The 19,724-nt window shown below is 47.5% G+C and overlaps 1 protein-coding gene across 1 annotated transcript; it reads right to left on the reverse strand.

Annotated features, from left to right (window-relative positions):
- Window positions 1-8,507: 8,507 nt before the first annotated feature.
- Window positions 8,508-19,397, reverse strand: LOC306648807 (uncharacterized protein). The gene is made up of 3 exons (XM_079119159.1): window positions 18,901-19,397; window positions 16,567-16,693; window positions 8,508-11,881 (listed from the first exon to the last, which is right to left on the reverse strand). The coding sequence occupies exons 1-3, from the start codon at window positions 18,937-18,939 to the stop codon at window positions 9,957-9,959; spliced, it is 2,091 nt and encodes a 696-aa protein (XP_078975285.1). The 5' UTR covers window positions 18,940-19,397; the 3' UTR covers window positions 8,508-9,956.
- Window positions 19,398-19,724: the final 327 nt, after the last annotated feature.

Here is a 19,724-nt window from a genome sequence, read left to right on the forward strand (position 1 = left end):
TTATAACAACAACACAAATTCCTGTCATTTAAGCCACTTCAGTACTTTACAACAACACACATCCCTGTCATTTAAGCCACTTCAGTACTTTACAACAACAACACACATCCCTGTCATTTAAGCCACTTCAGTACTTTATAACAACAACACAAATTCCTGTCATTTAAGCCACTTCAGTACTTTACAACAACACACATCCCTGTCATTTAAGCCACTTCAGTACTTTACAACAACAACACACATCCCTGTCATTTAAGCCACTTCAGTACTTTATAACAACAACACAAATTCCTGTCATTCAAGCCACTTCAGTACTTTACAACAACACACATCCCTGTCATTTAAGCCACTTCAGTACTTTACAACAACAACACACATTCCTGTCATTTAAGCCACTTCAGTACTTTACAACAACAACACAAATTCCTGTCATTTAAGCCACTTCAGTACTTTACAACAACAACACACATTCCTGTCATTTAAGCCACTTCAGTACTTTATAACAACAACACAAATTCCTGTCATTCAAGCCACTTCAGTACTTTACAACAACACACATGCCTGTCATTCAAGCCACTTCAGTACTTTACAACAACACACATCCCTGTCATTTAAGCCACTTCAGTACTTTACAACAACAACACAAATTCCTGTCATTCAAGCCACTTCAGTACTTTACAACAACACACATCCCTGTCATTTAAGCCACTTCAGTACTTTACAACAACACACATCCCTGTCATTTAAGCCACTTCAGTACTTTACAACAACAACACACATTCCTGTCATTTAAGCCACTTCAGTACTTTATAACAACAACACAAATTCCTGTCATTTAAGCCACTTCAGTACTTTACAACAACACACATCCCTGTCATTTAAGCCACTTCAGTACTTTACAACAACAACACACATTCCTGTCATTTAAGCCACTTCAGTACTTTATAACAACAACACACATCCCTGTCATTTAAGCCACTTCAGTACTTTACAACAACACACATCCCTGTCATTTAAGCCACTTCAGTACTTTACAACAACAACACACATCCCTGTCATTTAAGCCACTTCAGTACTTTATAACAACAACAAAATTCCTGTCATTTAAGCCACTTCAGTACTTTATAACAACAACACACATCCCTGTCATTTAAGCCACTTCAGTACTTTACAACAACACACATCCCTGTCATTTAAGCCACTTCAGTACTTTACAACAACAACACACATCCCTGTCATTTAAGCCACTTCAGTACTTTATAACAACAACAAAATTCCTGTCATTTAAGCCACTTCAGTACTTTATAACAACAACACACATTCCTGTCATTTAAGCCACTTCAGTACTTTATAACAACAACACAAATTCCTGTCATTCAAGCCACTTCAGTACTTTATAACAACAACACAAATTCCTGTCATTCAAGCCACTTCAGTACTTTACAACAACACACATCCCTGTCATTTAAGCCACTTCAGTACTTTACAACAACAACACACATTCCTGTCATTTAAGCCACTTCAGTACTTTATAACAACAACACAAATTCCTGTCATTTAAGCCACTTCAGTACTTTATAACAACAACACAAATTCCTGTCATTTAAGCCACTTCAGTACTTTATAACAACAACACAAATTCCTGTCATTCAAGCCACTTCAGTACTTTACAACAACACACATCCCTGTCATTTAAGCCACTTCAGTACTTTACAACAACAACACACATTCCTGTCATTTAAGCCACTTCAGTACTTTACAACAACAACACAAATTCCTGTCATTTAAGCCACTTCAATACTTTACAACAACAACACACATTCCTGTCATTTAAGCCACTTCAGTACTTTATAACAACAACACAAATTCCTGTCATTTAAGCCACTTCAGTACTTTATAACAACAACACAAATTCCTGTCATTCAAGCCACTTCAGTACTTTACAACAACACACATCCCTGTCATTTAAGCCACTTCAGTACTTTACAACAACACACATCCCTGTCATTTAAGCCACTTCAGTACTTTACAACAACACACATCCCTGTCATTTAAGCCACTTCAGTACTTTACAACAACAACACACATTCCTGTCATTCAAACCACTTCAGTACTTTACAACAACAACAAAGATGACAACAGGTGCAAACCCCAACCCTGGGCCACACTGCTCGACGGGGCACTGCTGCCCACTGCCCTGGGCCTCCACCTACAACAGTGAACACTGTCCGGCTGCACACCGCTCCACTGCTCTCATACAGCCGTGCACACTGCGGAGCAGAGCCCTTGCCTCCCGAAGGTACTTTCAATTAACCTTGCCATTGGTTCTCATATATCCCAACTCCAAACCGTGACCACAGAAACAAGACTTCAGAGTGAGGCCTGGCAGCAATACTTCTGACACACCCCTAGAAGAACATGGGGTCCAGAGAGAGCTGAAAACCTCTGGCTGAACTACATGGGCAAATGCCATCCCTGATCATTAGCAATCTGAGGCCCACAGGCACCTAAGCTGGGCCCTCAGGGTAGACAGTGCCTGTATTCCAACGTGGGAAGGGAGGGCTGAAGCAGGGGCTTGCTGCAGCACCTTGTAGCCCTACAAGGACCTGGTCTGATGCAGGATAGAGAGGGTCACCACACAGGAAAGAGAACAGGGACCCTGATACCCTTGAGGGCTCCACAGTGCACACAGCCTGGAGTCAGCCACGCCACAGCATCACATAAGTGAGGTTGTAAATCATCCTCCAAGGGAAGCTGGTTTGATCCATTTTGTTACAAACCGTCAAATGCATTTCATAGCTCAGCTCAATTCAAAATCAAGTAAGATCTCCTGGACCCATGGAGGACTGAGGCCCAGCCTCAGGAGACCAGGACTACGCTGGGGTAGAGAGGACACCTGAGGCCTGTCTGACTCACTGCCACCTTAGGACACCTTGTCACCCACCACTGTGCCAACAGAACTGTGGGCACAGCTGACTCCTCCCAACTGGGCCAGGCAGCTTTCTTGGAATGAGGACCCTGAGCTAAGGACAGAGTGTGCCAGGCAGTGGGGTGAGCGTTTGTGTTTAGAAACTCATGTTTCTATCCCAACAATCCTTGATGCAGACACATGGAGACTAGGGCAGGAGGAGATGGACCCAGAAGTTGCAGGGGATGGGGGAGTGAGCAGGGGAGCACCTGTGACTTTCCTGCCCAGTGGAGAATCAAGGAGGCTAGAGTCCCAGGGGGTGAGTCATTACCCAATGAGACCAGGATTGCAGAGGTCTCCAGCATCACCTCCCGGTACAGGGTCCTCTGGGCCAGGTCCAGCTGCCCCCACTCCTCTGGGGTGAAGGTCACAGCCACATCCTTGAAAGTCACCAACACCTGGAAAGTCAAACAGGAGAGTCATAAGCCTTGTGCTTGTAGATAGGATCAGAGTGAAGGTAGAGACCAGGCCAGAATGCCAAGGCCTCTTGAGGGCTGAGCTCTGGCAGGGCTCAAGGTGGAAGTAGATGTAGCCTTTGGACATAATGCAATTGTGGCTGAGAGAGAAGCTTCCCATGAGAAAGCAATGGAAATGAGACAAGGGCAATCCTGTGAGCATGGTGGGAGGCAGACAGTAAGGGCTCTGGGACAATGGGAATGTAATAACAATTCCCCCAGTAATAGCAGCTGCAGAGTTGAGTCCTACTGGTCCTCACTGTGTGCCTGCCAGGGCTAAGAGCTTTGCACACTGATAAAGCAAACAGAGGTTCCCCAGCTCTGGAACCAGACTCGGGCCTCAAATCTGACATTTTCCAGCTGTGTGACTGATGAGGATGTCTCATTTTTTCTCTAAGCCTCAATTTCCAAGTCAATACAACAAACACTTCTATGCTACCAGGTTGTTCTCATCTAACGGGAAAGTGGAATGTGCACCCTATGTAAGTACTTGATGTGTTGTGACACTTATTAATTTTCCCACTGCCCCAATAAATTCCATCACTTCCATGTCACTGCCAGCATGATGGGGCTAAGGCAGCTTTGGACTCACCCCCAGACCCACATTTAAGAAGCAGAGGCAGGATTTTAACATCTGGCAAAAGACTTCGCAAAGTTGCCAGAAGATGGGCAAGTGGTGGAGGTGGCAGGGCACCTCAGCCAGGCCAGAACTGAAACAGAACCGCTGAGCCTCCGGGTGCTGAGACCCTCCACCGGGTCCTGGCGCGGCTGGCGTGCTCTCCGCTGAGCACAGCCTCGCTGGGTCTTCTGTACCCTTTCGAGGTGCCTCGGATCCACGGAAGCAGTTAATACTACTTTCCGCGCCAGGAACCGGGAGTCCAGGCCGGCGGGAGGCTCTGCTCCAGGCCGCGGGCCTAGAAGGGGCAGGCGGACGGCGGTGGGCGGTGTCCCGAGGCCGCTGCGTCCCCGGCCCGCGGCGCCCCGCAAGGGCAGCCCTGCCAGCCCCGCCCGCAGGCGGCCTTGGCGCGACGCACCTCAAGCCGGGACCCCCGGGCGGACGACGCAGCGAGGGTCGCCCGGGGGTCCCGGCTTGAGGTCGCCAGGGCCGCGGGTCAGGCCGCAGCCACTCACCCGCGCCACCATCCGGCCGCAGGGCTCAGCTCCCGCGGCTCCGATCCGCCAGGTTTCGCTGCCACCGCTCCCGTCCCACCGTAGCGCCAGAGCGGAGGCCGGCCCGCGACCCGGAAGCCCCGCCCCCAGCGTCGCGCCCGCAGCCTTCTGGGTAGTGCGGTTCTTGCCCAGCTTCCGGCGGGGCGGGGCTCCCTTCCGGTTCCTCTGACGCGCAGTTCCCAGGGGCGGGGCGCCGGGCCTCGGGTAATCTTAAAGGGGATGCACCGAGTTTCGACCCCACCCCTTCCTCCCGCCCTCTTCTGAGCCTCTGTGGGCGGGAAGCTGGACTTACAGGCTGACGTTTGTGCTCCCAGTTGGGCGGAGAGACTCCCACACAGACGGCTGAGGGTGCTCGGCACTACTGTCTAGCAGGGCGACAGAAAAGCTAGAACCAGGGGATGGTTGAGATTAAGAAAATGGTTGGATTCTGTTTATACTGTGAAATTCCTATGTATTTTGAACAAGGAACCTTTACAGTTGGAGTAGGGCTTGAACAAAAGAGAGAAGTCGGTGAGGACATAAGAGTCGTCGCCTAAGTGGCAAGAGTGGAGTCACCGTCTGAGGGACGCAAAGGTACGGGTGCGGCAGGTGTGACTCCAGCCCTGGGCATGTCTAGGTGGACTTCAGTTCTCCTGGGCTCCGGATGACCGAGTCAGCGAATCAAAATTCAGTTTTAAAATATGCATATAGAAAGATACATGATTAAAATAGAAATTAAATTCAAGAAGTAAACATTCTACTTATAGCTGTATGGGACAAATATTTTTATTCTGTGCATATGAGATCAAATATAAAAATAGTAATACTTTAAAAAGAGTGGTCAAACCCAGATTTCCTGGTTGTGTTTTCTGTATTGTTTTTTCCTTTTCTTTCCGGGTATTGGGGATAATACCCAGGGGCACTTTACTACTGAGTCATATCCCCAGCCCTCTTTATTTTATTTTGTTTTTTAAATTTTAAGACAGGGTCTGAGTTGCTTAGGGCCTCACTTAGTTGCTGAGGCCGGCATCAACCGTACTATTTCTCTCCCACAGTCTCCTGAGTCACTGGGATTACAGGCATGTGCCACCAAACCAGGCATCAGATGCTGTCGAAGGAACAAGGGGGTAAATCGCATTATAAACATTTAAAACTTCATATTATTTGGACACCACAACATCCCCCACAAACAGTAGCTAAAAACAAATATTATCGTTTTGTTCTCCAGCCACATGGAACAAAACCGTGGAGTCTATTTAGTGGGTTTGGCCTTGAATGCCATCAGGATACAAGGAAGGAAAGAGTTCACCCAGCACCGAGACAGGGGAGACAGGTGAGGGCTGTCAGGAGGCCCTGCAGCTGGTAAACGCCTAGCATTCTGCCTCTGCCCCCACCCCACAAATTCTTCCCTGCACAGACACTCTCATTTGTGTTCCAAACACAGTAAGCCCAACTATTTTTCCATGTAATACTTTGAGCAATTCCTTGATAGAGGTGCTATTCATGTTGAAATATTCGGTTTCTCTGAAGAGGAGTGCATACCAAGTGATTTCTCCTGTCATGACGGTAGCTGCCCTGACCAGTCTGAGTGTATGTGCAAACAGCATCTTGTTCTTCTAAGATAAGTATTTGAGTCGCTGTGTGGCTTCCTCCTGGCTGGAAAGTGACAATCATTTCACCTGTGGGTGCAGTAATAGCATATTCAAGGGGAATTGGGATTACCACTGGGGGGAAACATTCATGAAAGGTGGAAATTACTAAAAAATACTAAAAATGAAGAGAATGGAAAGGCATGTAAGCATGCATTCAGTCTGGGACCTTGGCCACCAAGGATTTTGTCTTCAAAATGCGATTTTTAATTTTTTTTAAAATACTGGATGACATTTCTGGAAGAAAGGATGTTGAGAAACAGTTGCCAACAGGGCAGAAAGGAACAAGGAATCAGGACCTTCATGTCATGCACTGCTCCAACAAATGTTTCCTAAGCACTCACCAGATTTCAAGCACTGATTCAGGTGCCTGGGGCACACCAGAAAACAAGAGACACAATGACTCCTGCTCTCACAGGGCATTGCTTTGCTTGTCTTAGTTCAAGTTGATAAAAAAGTCACAGACTGGATGGCTTAAAAAACAAGGACTTATTTTTCATGGTCTAGAGGTTGGCAAGTTCAAGAATAAACACCAGCCATTTTGGTTCCTGGTGAGGTCCCTTAGGTAGTCAGCTCTCTGTTATCGAACCAAAATTCCCGAGATCATCAACTTATGAAGAGGAGATGTTTATTCTGTGTCATTTGCAGTTCCATTGCTTTTGCAAGGGACGTGGTAGAGTGAAGCTGCTAAAGCAATATAGTGTGTGTGTGTTCCACAAAACAGGCCCTGGGGCATCCCTATCACATCGGTCACACTAACCTCTGTCCTGTGTTCGTGTGTTTGTGTGGTCAAAGTTGCTATGTCTGTCAGCACCTCTACTCTGCCTCACACAGCAGGTGTGTATCCCATGTCTGTCACTTTTGTTTCCTATTGTGGATGCACGTGCAAGTCCAGGCTGTGTTAAGGCCTGTTGGTTTCACACACTGTCACACAGGGTCTCTGACACTGTATCTATAAGCTGTGCTGTGACAAAATCATCACAAGCAGAACACATACTTCAATCCTTCCTTATTAAAACTTGTATACCTATGTTGTCTGCAACTTTGTGAATACCCCAAATTGGAAACAAATCACCTACACACTGACAGATCAATAAGCAAATAGTGGCATGTCCATCGAACAGAATACTATGTAGCAATAGAAAGGGTACCAATATTAATAAAACTAAAAGTAATACCAGAAAAAGCCAATACTTTGATTCCTTTCATGTAAAATTGTAAAAATGCAAACTGATTCATAGCTAATGAAAGTAAATCATTGAACACCTGAAGGCCTGAGGAAGGCAGGAAGAAGATTATACAAGAGTATGAGACAATTCTGGAAATGTTCACTATTCAGATCATGGGCTTATGTGTGTGATAAACCAGTTAAAAATTATGTCTCAAATGTATGCTGGTTATTGCATGTCAACTATACCTCAGTATGTATGTATTTGGGTGTGTAGACAGATAGATAAAGAGAGTAAACAGTTTTGATTGCCCACATATTTAGAAACCTGGCTTGCCAACTGTACACTCACAGGAACTTCCTCCTGCCTCCCCTGCACATTCAGAAACTTCCTGACTCTGTCGCATGTTTGCGACCTTCCTCTCCACTCCCCTGCCTATTCAGGAACTTCCTCCACGATCCCTGGCATGTTCAGGACCTTCCTCCTGCCTCCCCACGTGTTCACAGTCTTCCTCCTGCCTCCCCACGTGTGCAGGACCTCCCTCCTGCCTCCCCACGTGTGCAGGACCTCCCTCCTGCCTCCCCACGTGTTCACAGTCTTCCTCCTGCCTCCCCACGTGTTCAGGACCTCCCTCCTGCCTCCCCACGTGTTCAGGACCTCCCTCCTGCCTCCCCACGTGTTCAGGACCTCCCTCCTGCCTCCCCACGTGTTCAGGACCTTGACATTCCTCCTGCCTCCCTGCACATTCAAGCCTTCCTCCTGTGTCCCTGCACATTCAAGACTTCCTCCTGCGTCCCTGCACATTCAAGACATTCCTCCTGCGTCCCTGCACATTCAAGCCTTCCTCCTGCGTCCCTGCACATTCAAGCCTTCCTCCTGCGTCCCTGCACATTCAAGACATTCCTCCTGCGTCCCTGCACATTCAAGACATTCCTCCTGCGTCCCTGCACATTCAAGACATTCCTCCTGCGTCCCTGCACATTCAAGACATTCCTCCTGCGTCCCTGCACATTCAAGCCTTCCTCCTGCGTCCCTGCACATTCAAGACATTCCTCCTGCGTCCCTGCACATTCAAGACATTCCCCCTGCGTCCCTGCACATTCAAGACATTTTCTTCCTTTCTCCCCTGCATATTCTGGAGCTTCCTCCCATCTCTCTACAGGTTCAGGACCTTCCTTCTCTCCACCCCTGACCCCTGCTGCATAAAGGAACTTCCTAATGTTTCCCCTGTGTGTTCAGGAGCTTCCTGTCTCCCCATCACCCTCACAGCGTATAGAAACTTCTTCCTCTCCCTGACATCACCACAGGTACAGGAACTGTACTTTGTCCCAACTCCACTGCATTTCGAGGAACCTATTCCTTGTTGTTTTTGCCTCGCATTGCATTTGGACTTAAGTGAACACCCCAGAAAAGTGATGGTAACTTAACAAGAGTCCGAGTATCTCGAGAGGGGTCCTGACCACAGTGGGACATAATCTGGTAGTGTGATCTGTCTCTAGGGTTCAAGGTGCACTTTTACAAGCAGCACATTTTGTCGGCCAGCCCCTCCGCTCCACTGATCACACCGTGTTTCTCTGAATCGGATGGTGTTCACACCTCATTCTTGTATTCGTATTAGTGACACCAACCTAAGGAATTATGGATATCAGACCACACGACTGCAGAACCCAATGACAAGTTTCCCTCAACAATATTGAGTTTTATGGGAAGTCATGGGAATAATTAAATAAATTCAAAATATTTCAGCAAGCATTGAATGTGGCCATGACAACTGACCCCTCTTCAAGGTGATCTCTGGTCGTCTAAAACAAACTCAGGAGCATTGAGGCCTCAAACTAAGACACAAAGCCTTGACGGTTCCAATGGGGGTCTTGGGTAGTAATGCAAGTTAAACAAAATGGAATGAGAACTCTCTGCCATTAATTTCTTTACTGATTAAAAAAATGCAAGGGTCCTATAAAAGCTGTCCAACTTTTAATACAAACAGGACACATGCATATTCTATCCACCAAGGCTGTGAACAGAACCCGATTAAAAGTAGAACAGTAAGGCCTTTATTAGTCCACAGATCAGAGCAATGCTCATCAGGAAGTTACTGCTTAGTAATTTGAAATTAGCAAACATCAACCGCTAGTGTCACATGAGATCAATAATTTAATGAAGGGGAAGCAAGTCTCCAGTTTGGGTCCTCTTAACCAAAACAAAGACACACAACAGTGAGGGGTCAGGTTATTGGAGATTTCTTCTAGGAAATGGGGAGAACACAGGCATCTGGGTCTGTATGCAGAGGTGCCTGGGGCACACTGTGCAAGGGACGAGGTGGGAGATAGCTTCTGTGAGAACGTGGCAATGATTTAACTTTGATGAGGGCAGCAGACAATCTAAAATGTTCAGAGCAGCTCCTGTCCTCATGTGCTTGAACTCACAGGGTACTTCACCCCTCTGGATGCTTGCAAATACAAATGGCCCTTCTTTAGTAGGTGGCCTCTTCATAAAAATTCTGTTACAGTGAGCAAAGACAGCACATTTCTCTGCAGGTCTAAGGCCTTGTGTGGGCTTTCAGAAACTAAGCAACAGAAGACCTGGGGATGAGGGATTTCCCACATCTGCTGCCTCTGTGAGGCATTCCCACGGTGTGACATTTTTGGTGTTGAAAGAAGCTTGAGCGTTGGCTAAAAGATTTCCCACATTTGCTGCATTCATAAGGCCTTTCTCCAGTGTGAACTACCTGATGTTGAATTAGGACAGACTTTTGCCTAAAAGATTTCCCACACTGATCACACTCATATGGCCTTTCTCCAGTGTGAATTCTGCAGTGTTGAATAAGGCTAGTGCTCCGACTAAAGGTTTTCCCACATTCACCACACTTATACGGCCTTTCCCCAGTATGAACTCTCTGATGTTTAACCAGGGCAGCTCTTCGACTAAAAGATTTTGCACACTGGCCACACTCATAAGGTCTTGCTCTAGTGTGAACTCTCTGGTGTTCAACGAGGCTATAGCTTTGCCTAAAGAACTTTCCACATTCAGCACACTCATAAGGTCTTTCTCCAGTGTGAGTTCTCTGGTGTCGATCAAGTTTGGATTTATACCCAAAAGACTTCCCACATTCCCCACATTCATAAGGCCTTTCTCCAGTGTGAACTCTTTGATGTCTAATGAGGGTGGCCCTTTGGCTAAAAGATTTCCCACACTGGCCACACTCATAGATCTTTGTTGTAGTGTGAATTCTACGGTGTTCAATGAGGCTAAAATTCTGTCTAAAGAATTTGCCACATTCCCTACACTCATAAGGCCTTTCTCCAGTGTGAATTCTCTGGTGTCTAATGAGGGTGGCTCTTTGACTAAAGGATTTTCCACATTCCCCACACTCATAAGGCCTCTCTCCAGTGTGAATTCTGCAGTGTTCAATAAGGTTGGAGCTTTGACTAAAGGATTTTCCACATTCCCCACACTTATATGGCCTTTCTCCAGTGTGAACTCTCTGATGTATAATGAGAGTAGCTTTCTGACTAAAGGATTTTTCACACTGGCTACACTCATAAGGCCTTGCTGCAGTATGAATGCTCTGATGTTCAACAAGGCTAAAGCTCTGTCGAAAGAATTTCCCACATTGGCCACATTCATATGGCTTTTCTCCTGTATGAGTTCTCTGATGTCGAACAAGGTTAGACTTGCACCCAAAGGCCTTCCCACATTCCTCACACTCGTAAGGCCTTTCTCCAGTGTGAACTCTGCAGTGTTCAATGAGGTTTGAGCTTTGACTAAAGGATTTTCCACATTCGCCACACTTGTATGGTTTTTCTCCAGTGTGAACTCTCTGATGTGTAATAAGAGTGGCTTTTTGGCTAAAAGATTTTCCACATTCACTGCATTCATAAGGCCTTTCTCCAGCATGGACTCTCTGGAATGGAACAAGTGAGTACTTCTCTTGGAAGGTTGCTCCACATTTGCTAGCATCATAAACCCCTTTTCCAGTACAAACTCCTGGGTGTTGAACAAATGCGTGTTTGTGGCTGGAAGTTTGTCTGCATGCTCCTGACTTACAATGATTTTCTCCACAGTGAAAGGCCTCCCCACGCTTTCTGACTGTGTTTGGCTTCTCACCTTTGGAAATGGCCTGGGGTGGAAGAATACTCCACTTAGCAGGTAAGTTCTCTCCAGTCTTCCTACAGAGGAAGGGATTCCCTGACACATGGAATATGCATCTCTTCAGAAATGAGGCACTATTCACTTCTCTTTTTAATGTATTCTCTGTACTGTGATGCTTCTGGTCCCGGTGAAGGTTTTCACAGGTCCCAGTAAAGTGTGGTTTCTGTCCAGGTAGATCATCCAGATGCAAAATGTTCTTCAGGACTAGAATGCAGATGTCACAGGGGTGAGTCTTTTGGGAGGACAGACTTGGTTTTGGAGTCCTGATGTATGATGCTGCTTCTGCAGAAACCCTTGGCACAGGAGGTGTCTCTTCATCCTCTGTTTCATGCCAACACACTGAAAAGAGACATGCAGATGAAATGCATGTGGACTGTGAGGAGAGTACATTAACTGTGATTTAATTTTTTATTTTTCTGTATGATATTTTGACATCTTAGAGTGTTGCTGGCCAGGGATATTGCCCTCTCTATATGGCTATCCATTTCTCAATAGACAGCAAAGGGCTCAACTGAAAGCATGCAGTTAATAACACACTAGCTGTGCAATCCAGAGCCCATCCTGCAGACCACATTTCCCTGGCTTGTACACTCCAGGAGGACACTCCTCAGTCCTAACTCCCCTGGAACCAAGTAGTGGATGACTAAGGCCAGTTCCCTTTCCCAAAGCCCACTGAAATTATTCCAGCCCACCCATATGAGTCATTTACCTTTTGCTGACCTAATATTTCCCCTCTTGCTTCTGCCTCCTGACCACCTGCTGCTTACCCACTTCACCCTGCACAATGTAGTGCACCTCTTTCTCTCAGAAATGTCAGAAATTCCCCTTTCAATGGCATTTACATCTCCCTGCTGGTCCTCAGTCACCTCTACTAATTAAAATTCACAGTACATGTTAAGAAAATGGGTGCAGCAAGCAGGGTGGCTTGGGCCCCACAGCAGAGGCTCTTCTGTGCTTACTGCATGGTTAGGCCACTGACCATGTGCTGCCTGAGTGGACACTGCTGACCACTGCTGTGCTTATCTTTGACTGGAACATGCTTGGGCTAGGTCTTCCTTTTCTTGCTTCAGTTTTTTCAACCTAATTGTTGCACTGACCTCACATCTTAGCACAGGGGAGGTTTTGTGTTCCCAGAGTATCTCTGAGCCTAAGTGCTTTGATGCAACCAGTGTCTCCAGGCCAGTGTGTTTCTGGGCATCTTATGGTAAGAACAGAATGAGCTCTTGGTATAGTTCCAGGAAATCATAGTCCACTGACTAGCCTACAGGGTGAGACGCCTCCAGTGGAAACAGGAAGAGGCTTCTCTAGAGATCACCAAAAATAACTGGATGAGTCTGATCCACTGTGCAGGCAGCAGATAACAGGAGAACCATGGAGGGCTGATGGCAGGAATGAGGCCAAGGGGATTCCACATTGACTGTACATCCTATTGTCTACCTTATTGAGAGGTCACTCTGGTCAAGTAAGTTCCTAGTTGATAGCCCACTAGAATCATGACTGAACATCCAGGGCCTGGGGCACTGTGTTCTTAGGGGAAAATGTGTTGATTTGGTTCTGAACAAATCAGAGGCCCATCCCTACATATCACCCACTGGGTGCAGGTGCAGGGCACCCTTCCGTTGGGACCCACATGACCCAGGAAGTACAAATGTTCCAAAGGCAAATCATGGGGGTTGCTTTAACCTGGTGCTATTACACCTTATGGAAGGACAGAGGGGTCCCATGCTTGGAAACATGCAGCTCAGTATCTAATGACAACATGGAAAAGGATAAGTGCCCTCCTAAGACACTTGATCAGACTGTAAATCTTCTGGTTAGTGTGCTTGGGCACAGACTACCTACTAACATGCTAAGAATTTTCCTTCAAACTAAACTGTCACAAACAAAGAATTTGAAAAATAATCTGGGGATACTATTGCTCTCCAGGATGTCAACCCAAGGTACTGTAAGGTTCACTGGAACACCCTAAGAAGGGAGACCTCCATTTGTAAGGTGCCATTCATGCCAACAGGAGATTTTCAGATAAGTATCCCACCTAACTATGGCAGGGTAGTGGGGGGTGTTGATTATGCTGCAGGCAGAGGCCATCACAGGGAGAGGCTGCTGTCTATAGCCCCATTCTACCTATTTATCAAAAATGGAAACTATAAACCAAAGTTTCAGGGATCTAAAAGACCAAAGAAGAAAATGAATAAAGTATAAAAAGAGAAAAGAAAAAGTTTGCAACAAGAAGAAAAATCCAATCCTGTAGGGGTAGGAGAGAAGATAATTAAATAAATATGATAATGTTCAAGTTTATATTTTAAATATAAATAGCAGATAAACTGCATTTGTCACAAAATTAAAAACTAAGTTCTATAATTTTAACAAAACTATAAAGTCAAAACTTGCATACAAAAGAATGTAAACAAAAAGATTAGAAGGTTGAAGGCATACCCTCAGTGGTAGAGTGTTTGTCTGGGATGCACAAGGTTCTGGGTTTAATCGCCAGCACTGGGCTGGGTGGGGCAGATAAAGATTAGAAGGGTGTTGATGGGCTTTTGTGCTCTACAAATGATTCTGTATTAACTTTAATATTTACTAAAGGGTATCAATTTGACAAATTTCACAAACTCAATCATTACTGGGGTCCATATTGTACTTGGGAATTCCCCTTAAACACTGTACCCCCTACAATCTTAACAAAGTAACTAAATAAGAATAGGAAGATAGGTATATTTCACTTCAATTTTAATATTGTATAAAATTTCCTGATTTAGTATCCACTACTTGAAAATATCCCAAGTTGGACATAGATACTCTAACATATAAATAATAAACTTAAAGTAAAATTTTGACACAATCAAGCTTAGCAAAATGGTATCCAAATGGCTCTCCACTTAAAACAGTGAATATAGTCTGGGGATGTAGCTCAGTGGCAGAGTAACTGTTTAACATGTGCGAAGCTCTGGGCTCAATCCTCAGCACCCTCCCACCAAAAATAGGCCAAAGTCCAAAGTATGTTAAAACAAGGTTTTCAAGGACTAAAAATGTACTATATAAAATCTAACAAAAGGTGATTATCCAAACTGCTTCTGTATTTGACAGTCCAGTTGTGTCTGTCCTAAACCTGAACTTCAGAATAAGTATCTTTTGTATGCTAATGAGATAACAAGTTGCAAGGGTCCCTGACAGCTTCAGATTGTGGGTCTCCCAAAAGAACAAGGCCTGACTCGAGGCTTGGAACTTCCAGCCTCATCTTTATTCACTAGGTTAGGGAGAGGGGCTGGAGATTAAACTAATCATGAATGGGCAATGAATTAATCAACCAGGCTAGGTAACAAGACCTAAATAACGAACCTCCACAGTTCAGAGAATCTCTGGGCTGAATGGATAGTAGCATGCCAGAAAGGGCATGAATATTCCCTCTGCTCATACGTTTTCCTGTGTCATTTATTCCATTTAGCTATTCCTGAGTTGTATTCTTACAAATAATACTTTGCTATGTGAGTTATTGTAGGAACTTATCAAATCTGAGGGGCTATGTGGGAACCCTTGAATTTATAGTGAATCAGCAGAAATTGAGTAGCTTGGGCACCACATTGTGACTGGCATATGAAGAGGGACAGTCTTTTGGGACTGCACCCTTAACTGTTACTAACTCCCTGTAGACAAAGTCAGAATAGAATTGAAATGCAGACCCCCAGCTGGTGCCTGGAGAGTTGAAATGCTGGTTGTAGGTATAGTAAAAATACCAGACTCCAAAACCATTCTCTGTTCTTGGTTAGACACAATGCCACCAGTCTTTATAAATACTCTACAAATAGATCAGTTCGTGACCTCCAACACACCTGTTGCACCTGCCAGCTGGACCAGAGCACATTTTCAACAAACTTTACATTTCCAGCAAGACACTACTGGAGAGCCCCACAAAAAATTCAGATTTTTGGCTAATACCACATACACAGAACAATTAGTTAAGCCCTCAAGGCTCTGTATCCTTCTATCTGTACTCCTCCTTTCTTACTCCCATAATCAAGTATTTCTATTCAGGGAAATTTATGCCCTGCCACCAAGAATTCTCTACCACCATTACCCCCAGGCTTACTTAATGTCAAAATATCAGAGGACTAATTGATAATGTGCACAATATACATTAGGTGTGGGCCAGTTATGGAAAATATGGCAGAGGGGACCTTGCAGAGGCACAAGTAATACCCCAGTTATTCCCTAGATTGTACTTCCCACAGAGAACAGGAAGGTTGGGGTGGCCATGGTCCAGAAATCACAGGTGAAATGGCAGGTGAGAAAAGTGGGGAAGAAAAGAGAAATGCGGCAATGGCCTAAGCACGTGTAACAGAATTCTGCTGGACACGCTGCAGGCTCCTGGCATGATGCGACCCACTCTGACGTCATGCCCTACCCCAGCTGCCACTTATCAGGCCGAAACCTCTCTGAGGCCATTTTGCCATGTCCACCTTGTAGAACAACTGGGACTCTCCCCAACCCCTAACTATACAACTACATGGAAAGTGCATGATCTAAATGTTAATGAAAGAGGGACAGGAAAGTGATCACAAGTGGCCGAGAGCAGCTCAGTATACAAAAGATCATAAGGAAAAAAAGATCAGTGTTACAACAAGTCTGGAAGGAGGCTCTGAGGACACAGTTCACGGTCCATGTAAGTAATGGTCACGACAATGCCTACAATTCCTGAGCAGCTAGGAGAAAATATCGGCTAGAAGGGGAGAGAACTAGAGCAAAAGGTCTCACGGATATGAACACAGTCGTCTGGCCAAGGAAAGGACAAGGTAAGTGAGATCCACGAAGCTGATGGCAGGGTGCCTGCCACTCAGCGCTCCCATGAATGCTTTGGGGCAGCAGGTACTAGGCTACTCAGGTAGTGCAAATGGCCTGGCACTGGCACCCACAGCACACGTGCCAAGACACTGGGGAGTCAGCAGTCTATGGTCTGGCAGAGCTGTCTGTGCAGGGAAAGAGGAGAGACAGAAGCCTGGACAACGAGGGTAGTACAAGGGTCTTACCCAGAGAGGTTACAAGTGCAACGTTCTCCAGCATCACGTGAAGGTACAGCAGCCTCTGAGCCTCATCGAGGAGCCCCCACTCCTCCTGGGAGAAGTAAACGGCCACGTCCTCAAAGGTGACACAGCCCTGTCATGACAGGACAGATCATGCCATGATCAACTTCTCTCCTAGGAGTCCAAGATCATCCGCCCACACACCTTCCCTGCTCATTCTCCTCCCTCTTGCACCTCTGTAGAGATGCCACACCAAGCACCACTCACTCTCACCTCATGGTCCCTCTGTCACTGTGTCTTGCCACAAAACCAACAGGCAGGTGAGCCAGGAGAAGCCATGTAACTCTGGACCTGGTAATTTGGAGTAGCACTCATTTTTGCCAGGCAGTTACCCCAGTTATTCCCTAGACTGTACTTCCCACAAGCACACATGAGCATACCTTCACCTTGTGTCCTTCATGTCAGTGCCCACAGGTCACTCTCTCTGCATTCTCGTTCTCTCTCTCTCTCTTTCTCTCTCTCTCACTCACAGGTCACACTCCCTCTCCAAGTGCACATTCTCTCTCTCTCTCTCTCTCACTTACACACACACACACACACACACACACACACACACAGTCTCAGTCCCAAGGCACCTCCACCCCAGTATCACACCAAAGGCATCTCCTTGGTCTCCCCATGTGCTTGGCACAAGGCATCCAGAGACCTTGGCAAACTGAGACAGGATCCATGACTACGTCAGAGGCAGTTCCACCCTGCTTTGTGCTTCCCTGCCTGCCTATTGCTTGCTTCAGCCTCAGTCACCAGGAACCACCTGGACAGTCAACAGACACTGATGGCCTTCTCCCACTTGTGCTGCACTTGATGCCCCTCATTAGTCACAACCTTCTTCTTTCCTCAAACCATAATTCAAGACCTGACTCAAGAGGCCCTCTACTCCAGGCCTGGTGATCTCCCAGATGGCCACCTGTGGCCCTAAGCTAATCCACCAGTCTTACTGAAACCCCCAAGCACATCAAGAGTCACTCCTAAATCCCAGTGAGCCCAAAGCCTGATGAACAGACACAGTTATTGGTTACACCATCGTGTCACCTCAATCACTTTGAGTTTCTGCATGACTCATGTCTGCTCTTTCCATGGGAGCCTAGACATCTGCCAGATCAGTCACCTCCTCACACAATTCCCACAGGCACTTCACGTCCTCAGCTGTGTCTGTGATGACCACCAACTGTATTCAGATGCTCAAGCCTGAGAGCCAATCCTGGACCCTCACTTTCCAGGGCTGCTTCTGGCATGACCATCAAGCCCAGGATTCCCCTTTCTAATTGTAAGTCAAGGTATACATCCCACAACAAACACACATCACCACTTTTTGGAATTATTCTTTCTTTTTTGCAGTACTACAGATCGAACTCAGGACCTCACACATGCTAGGCAAGTGCTCCACCTCAGAGCCACATAACCAGCCCGGTATATTTCCATTCTGAATCCGCCTAAGAGTTCCAGATTTATGCAGCCAGCTACTAACTAGATATCTCCGCCATTGCTCTTTTAAACATCTCACTCTTAAGATAGCCCAAAACCAAACGTCTAATATCACACAATGAAAATCAACCCAACTATCAACTTTAACATTCTGGTTAGTGGAGATTCCATCCTTCCATCCAGCTGCTAAAACCAAAAACATTGAAATCACTCTTCTACCTTTTTCTCACTCTTAAATATGAAACCAATGGAGATGCAGGTTAGTGGTAAAGCATTTGCCCACCATGCTTGAAGCCCGTGGTTCAAGACTCAGCACCACAAAACACAAAACGAAACACCCCAGTGAAAAACAAGTCCAAATCCAGACAGCCTTCTGCCTCTCTGGCCACCACAATGATCCAGCCACATCATTTCTCAGCCTCTTTCTTGGACTATCAGCTGGTGCACAGCCACAGCCTGTTCGTGCTGCAGCCACAGTGAGCCTCACATCCGGCCAGACGACCTTCTTCCTCTGCTGCACCCCACTGCTCCCATCGCCCAGAGAGACAGCTAATATTCCAGATTGACTGCTGCTCCTCTGCTCGGATTTTCCATGAAAATGAAGGGAGACCTACGGTCCCTGAACAAGCTCAGCCTCACATCCCAGCACTTCCACACTCTGGGGCCTATTCCTGGGGTGCCCCTTCTCCTTCCATCCCATTGGTCACTACCAGTTTCCACAGAAACCATTCCATAGAGCCCTTAACCTAGGTCTATGACCCTTGGAGTGCGAGCGTGGCAGGCAGAGACCTAGGACAGAGGGCCACGGACTAAGCGCGGGGTCACCAACGAACCCCTGGAGCATAATCCACTCACCTGCGTACGGTCCATAAGCGCTTCTGTGGTCGTGGGCATCTGTGGGAAGAAGGTGGTGAGAGGCCAGTGCCCACGGCAGGGGCGGCCTGGGCTCGGGGCTCCCGGTGTCCCCGCGCGGCCCAGGAGTTGGACGTCCGGACTGCCCTGGCTCCGGGCCTCGGCGCTGCCTCGTCCCGGCGGCGGGACGCTGCACGGGCGCCCCGCTGGGCTGCAGGGCTGGCCCTCCCAGGCCGTGCTCGCCCCGCGCAGCTCCCGGCAGCTGACCTGACCGTCCCCTAACCGCGGCCTCCGGAGCTCCCCTAGCGCTGGCGACCCTGCGGCCCGGCGCCAACGCCGCGAGCCCCGCACTCCGCAGCCGCGCGCGTCACGCTCTCGGCTCCCGCACCAGCCGTCGGGGGCCCGGCCCGCCGCGCAGCCCCTTCGGGCAGGGACCGCGGGGCCGCGCCTCGAGCCGGCCACCGGGCACCGCGGGGCCGCCCTCCCCGTGCCTTCGCCACCGCCTCACCTCGATCCCGACCCCACGCCCCTAAAGTTCCCACGGCAACCGGCTCCGAGGCGCACCCACGACCACCGGGCGGCGGCGCCGGAAGTCGGCCGAGCCCCGGGAACCGGAAGCGGCCTGCTCCGAGCGCTCATTGGCTCAGCTTTCCGCCACTCGGCGCCGGGCATTGTGGGTAACGCAGTCCCCTAGCTCCGCGGCCGCGCTCAGGGTTATGCGCGCCGGGTGCCCAGAGGCCGTTAGTCCTGCCCGCCGGGGTCCCCAGGTTGTCCCCGCAGGTCGCCGGGACCGGCGGGGCGGCTCGATGTGCACAGGGGGCGCTGCC

This window comes from Sciurus vulgaris, assembly GCF_902686455.1.
Source record: "Sciurus vulgaris genome assembly, chromosome: 17".
Classification (NCBI taxonomy): Eukaryota; Metazoa; Chordata; class Mammalia; order Rodentia; family Sciuridae; genus Sciurus; species Sciurus vulgaris.

Bases quoted from the DNA above. Each gene is read 5' to 3' on its own strand.
- LOC306648807 (XM_079119159.1), bottom strand. From the start codon at position 18,939: ATGCCCACGACCACAGAAGCGCTTATGGACCGTACGCAG. The intron at 16,694-18,900 runs GTGAGTGGATTA...CTGTCATGACAG, and splicing joins CGCTTATGGACCGTACGCAG to GGCTGTGTCACCTTTGAGGA. The intron at 11,882-16,566 runs GTAAGACCCTTG...GTCTCTTTTCAG, and splicing joins TGCACTTGTAACCTCTCTGG to TGTGTTGGCATGAAACAGAG.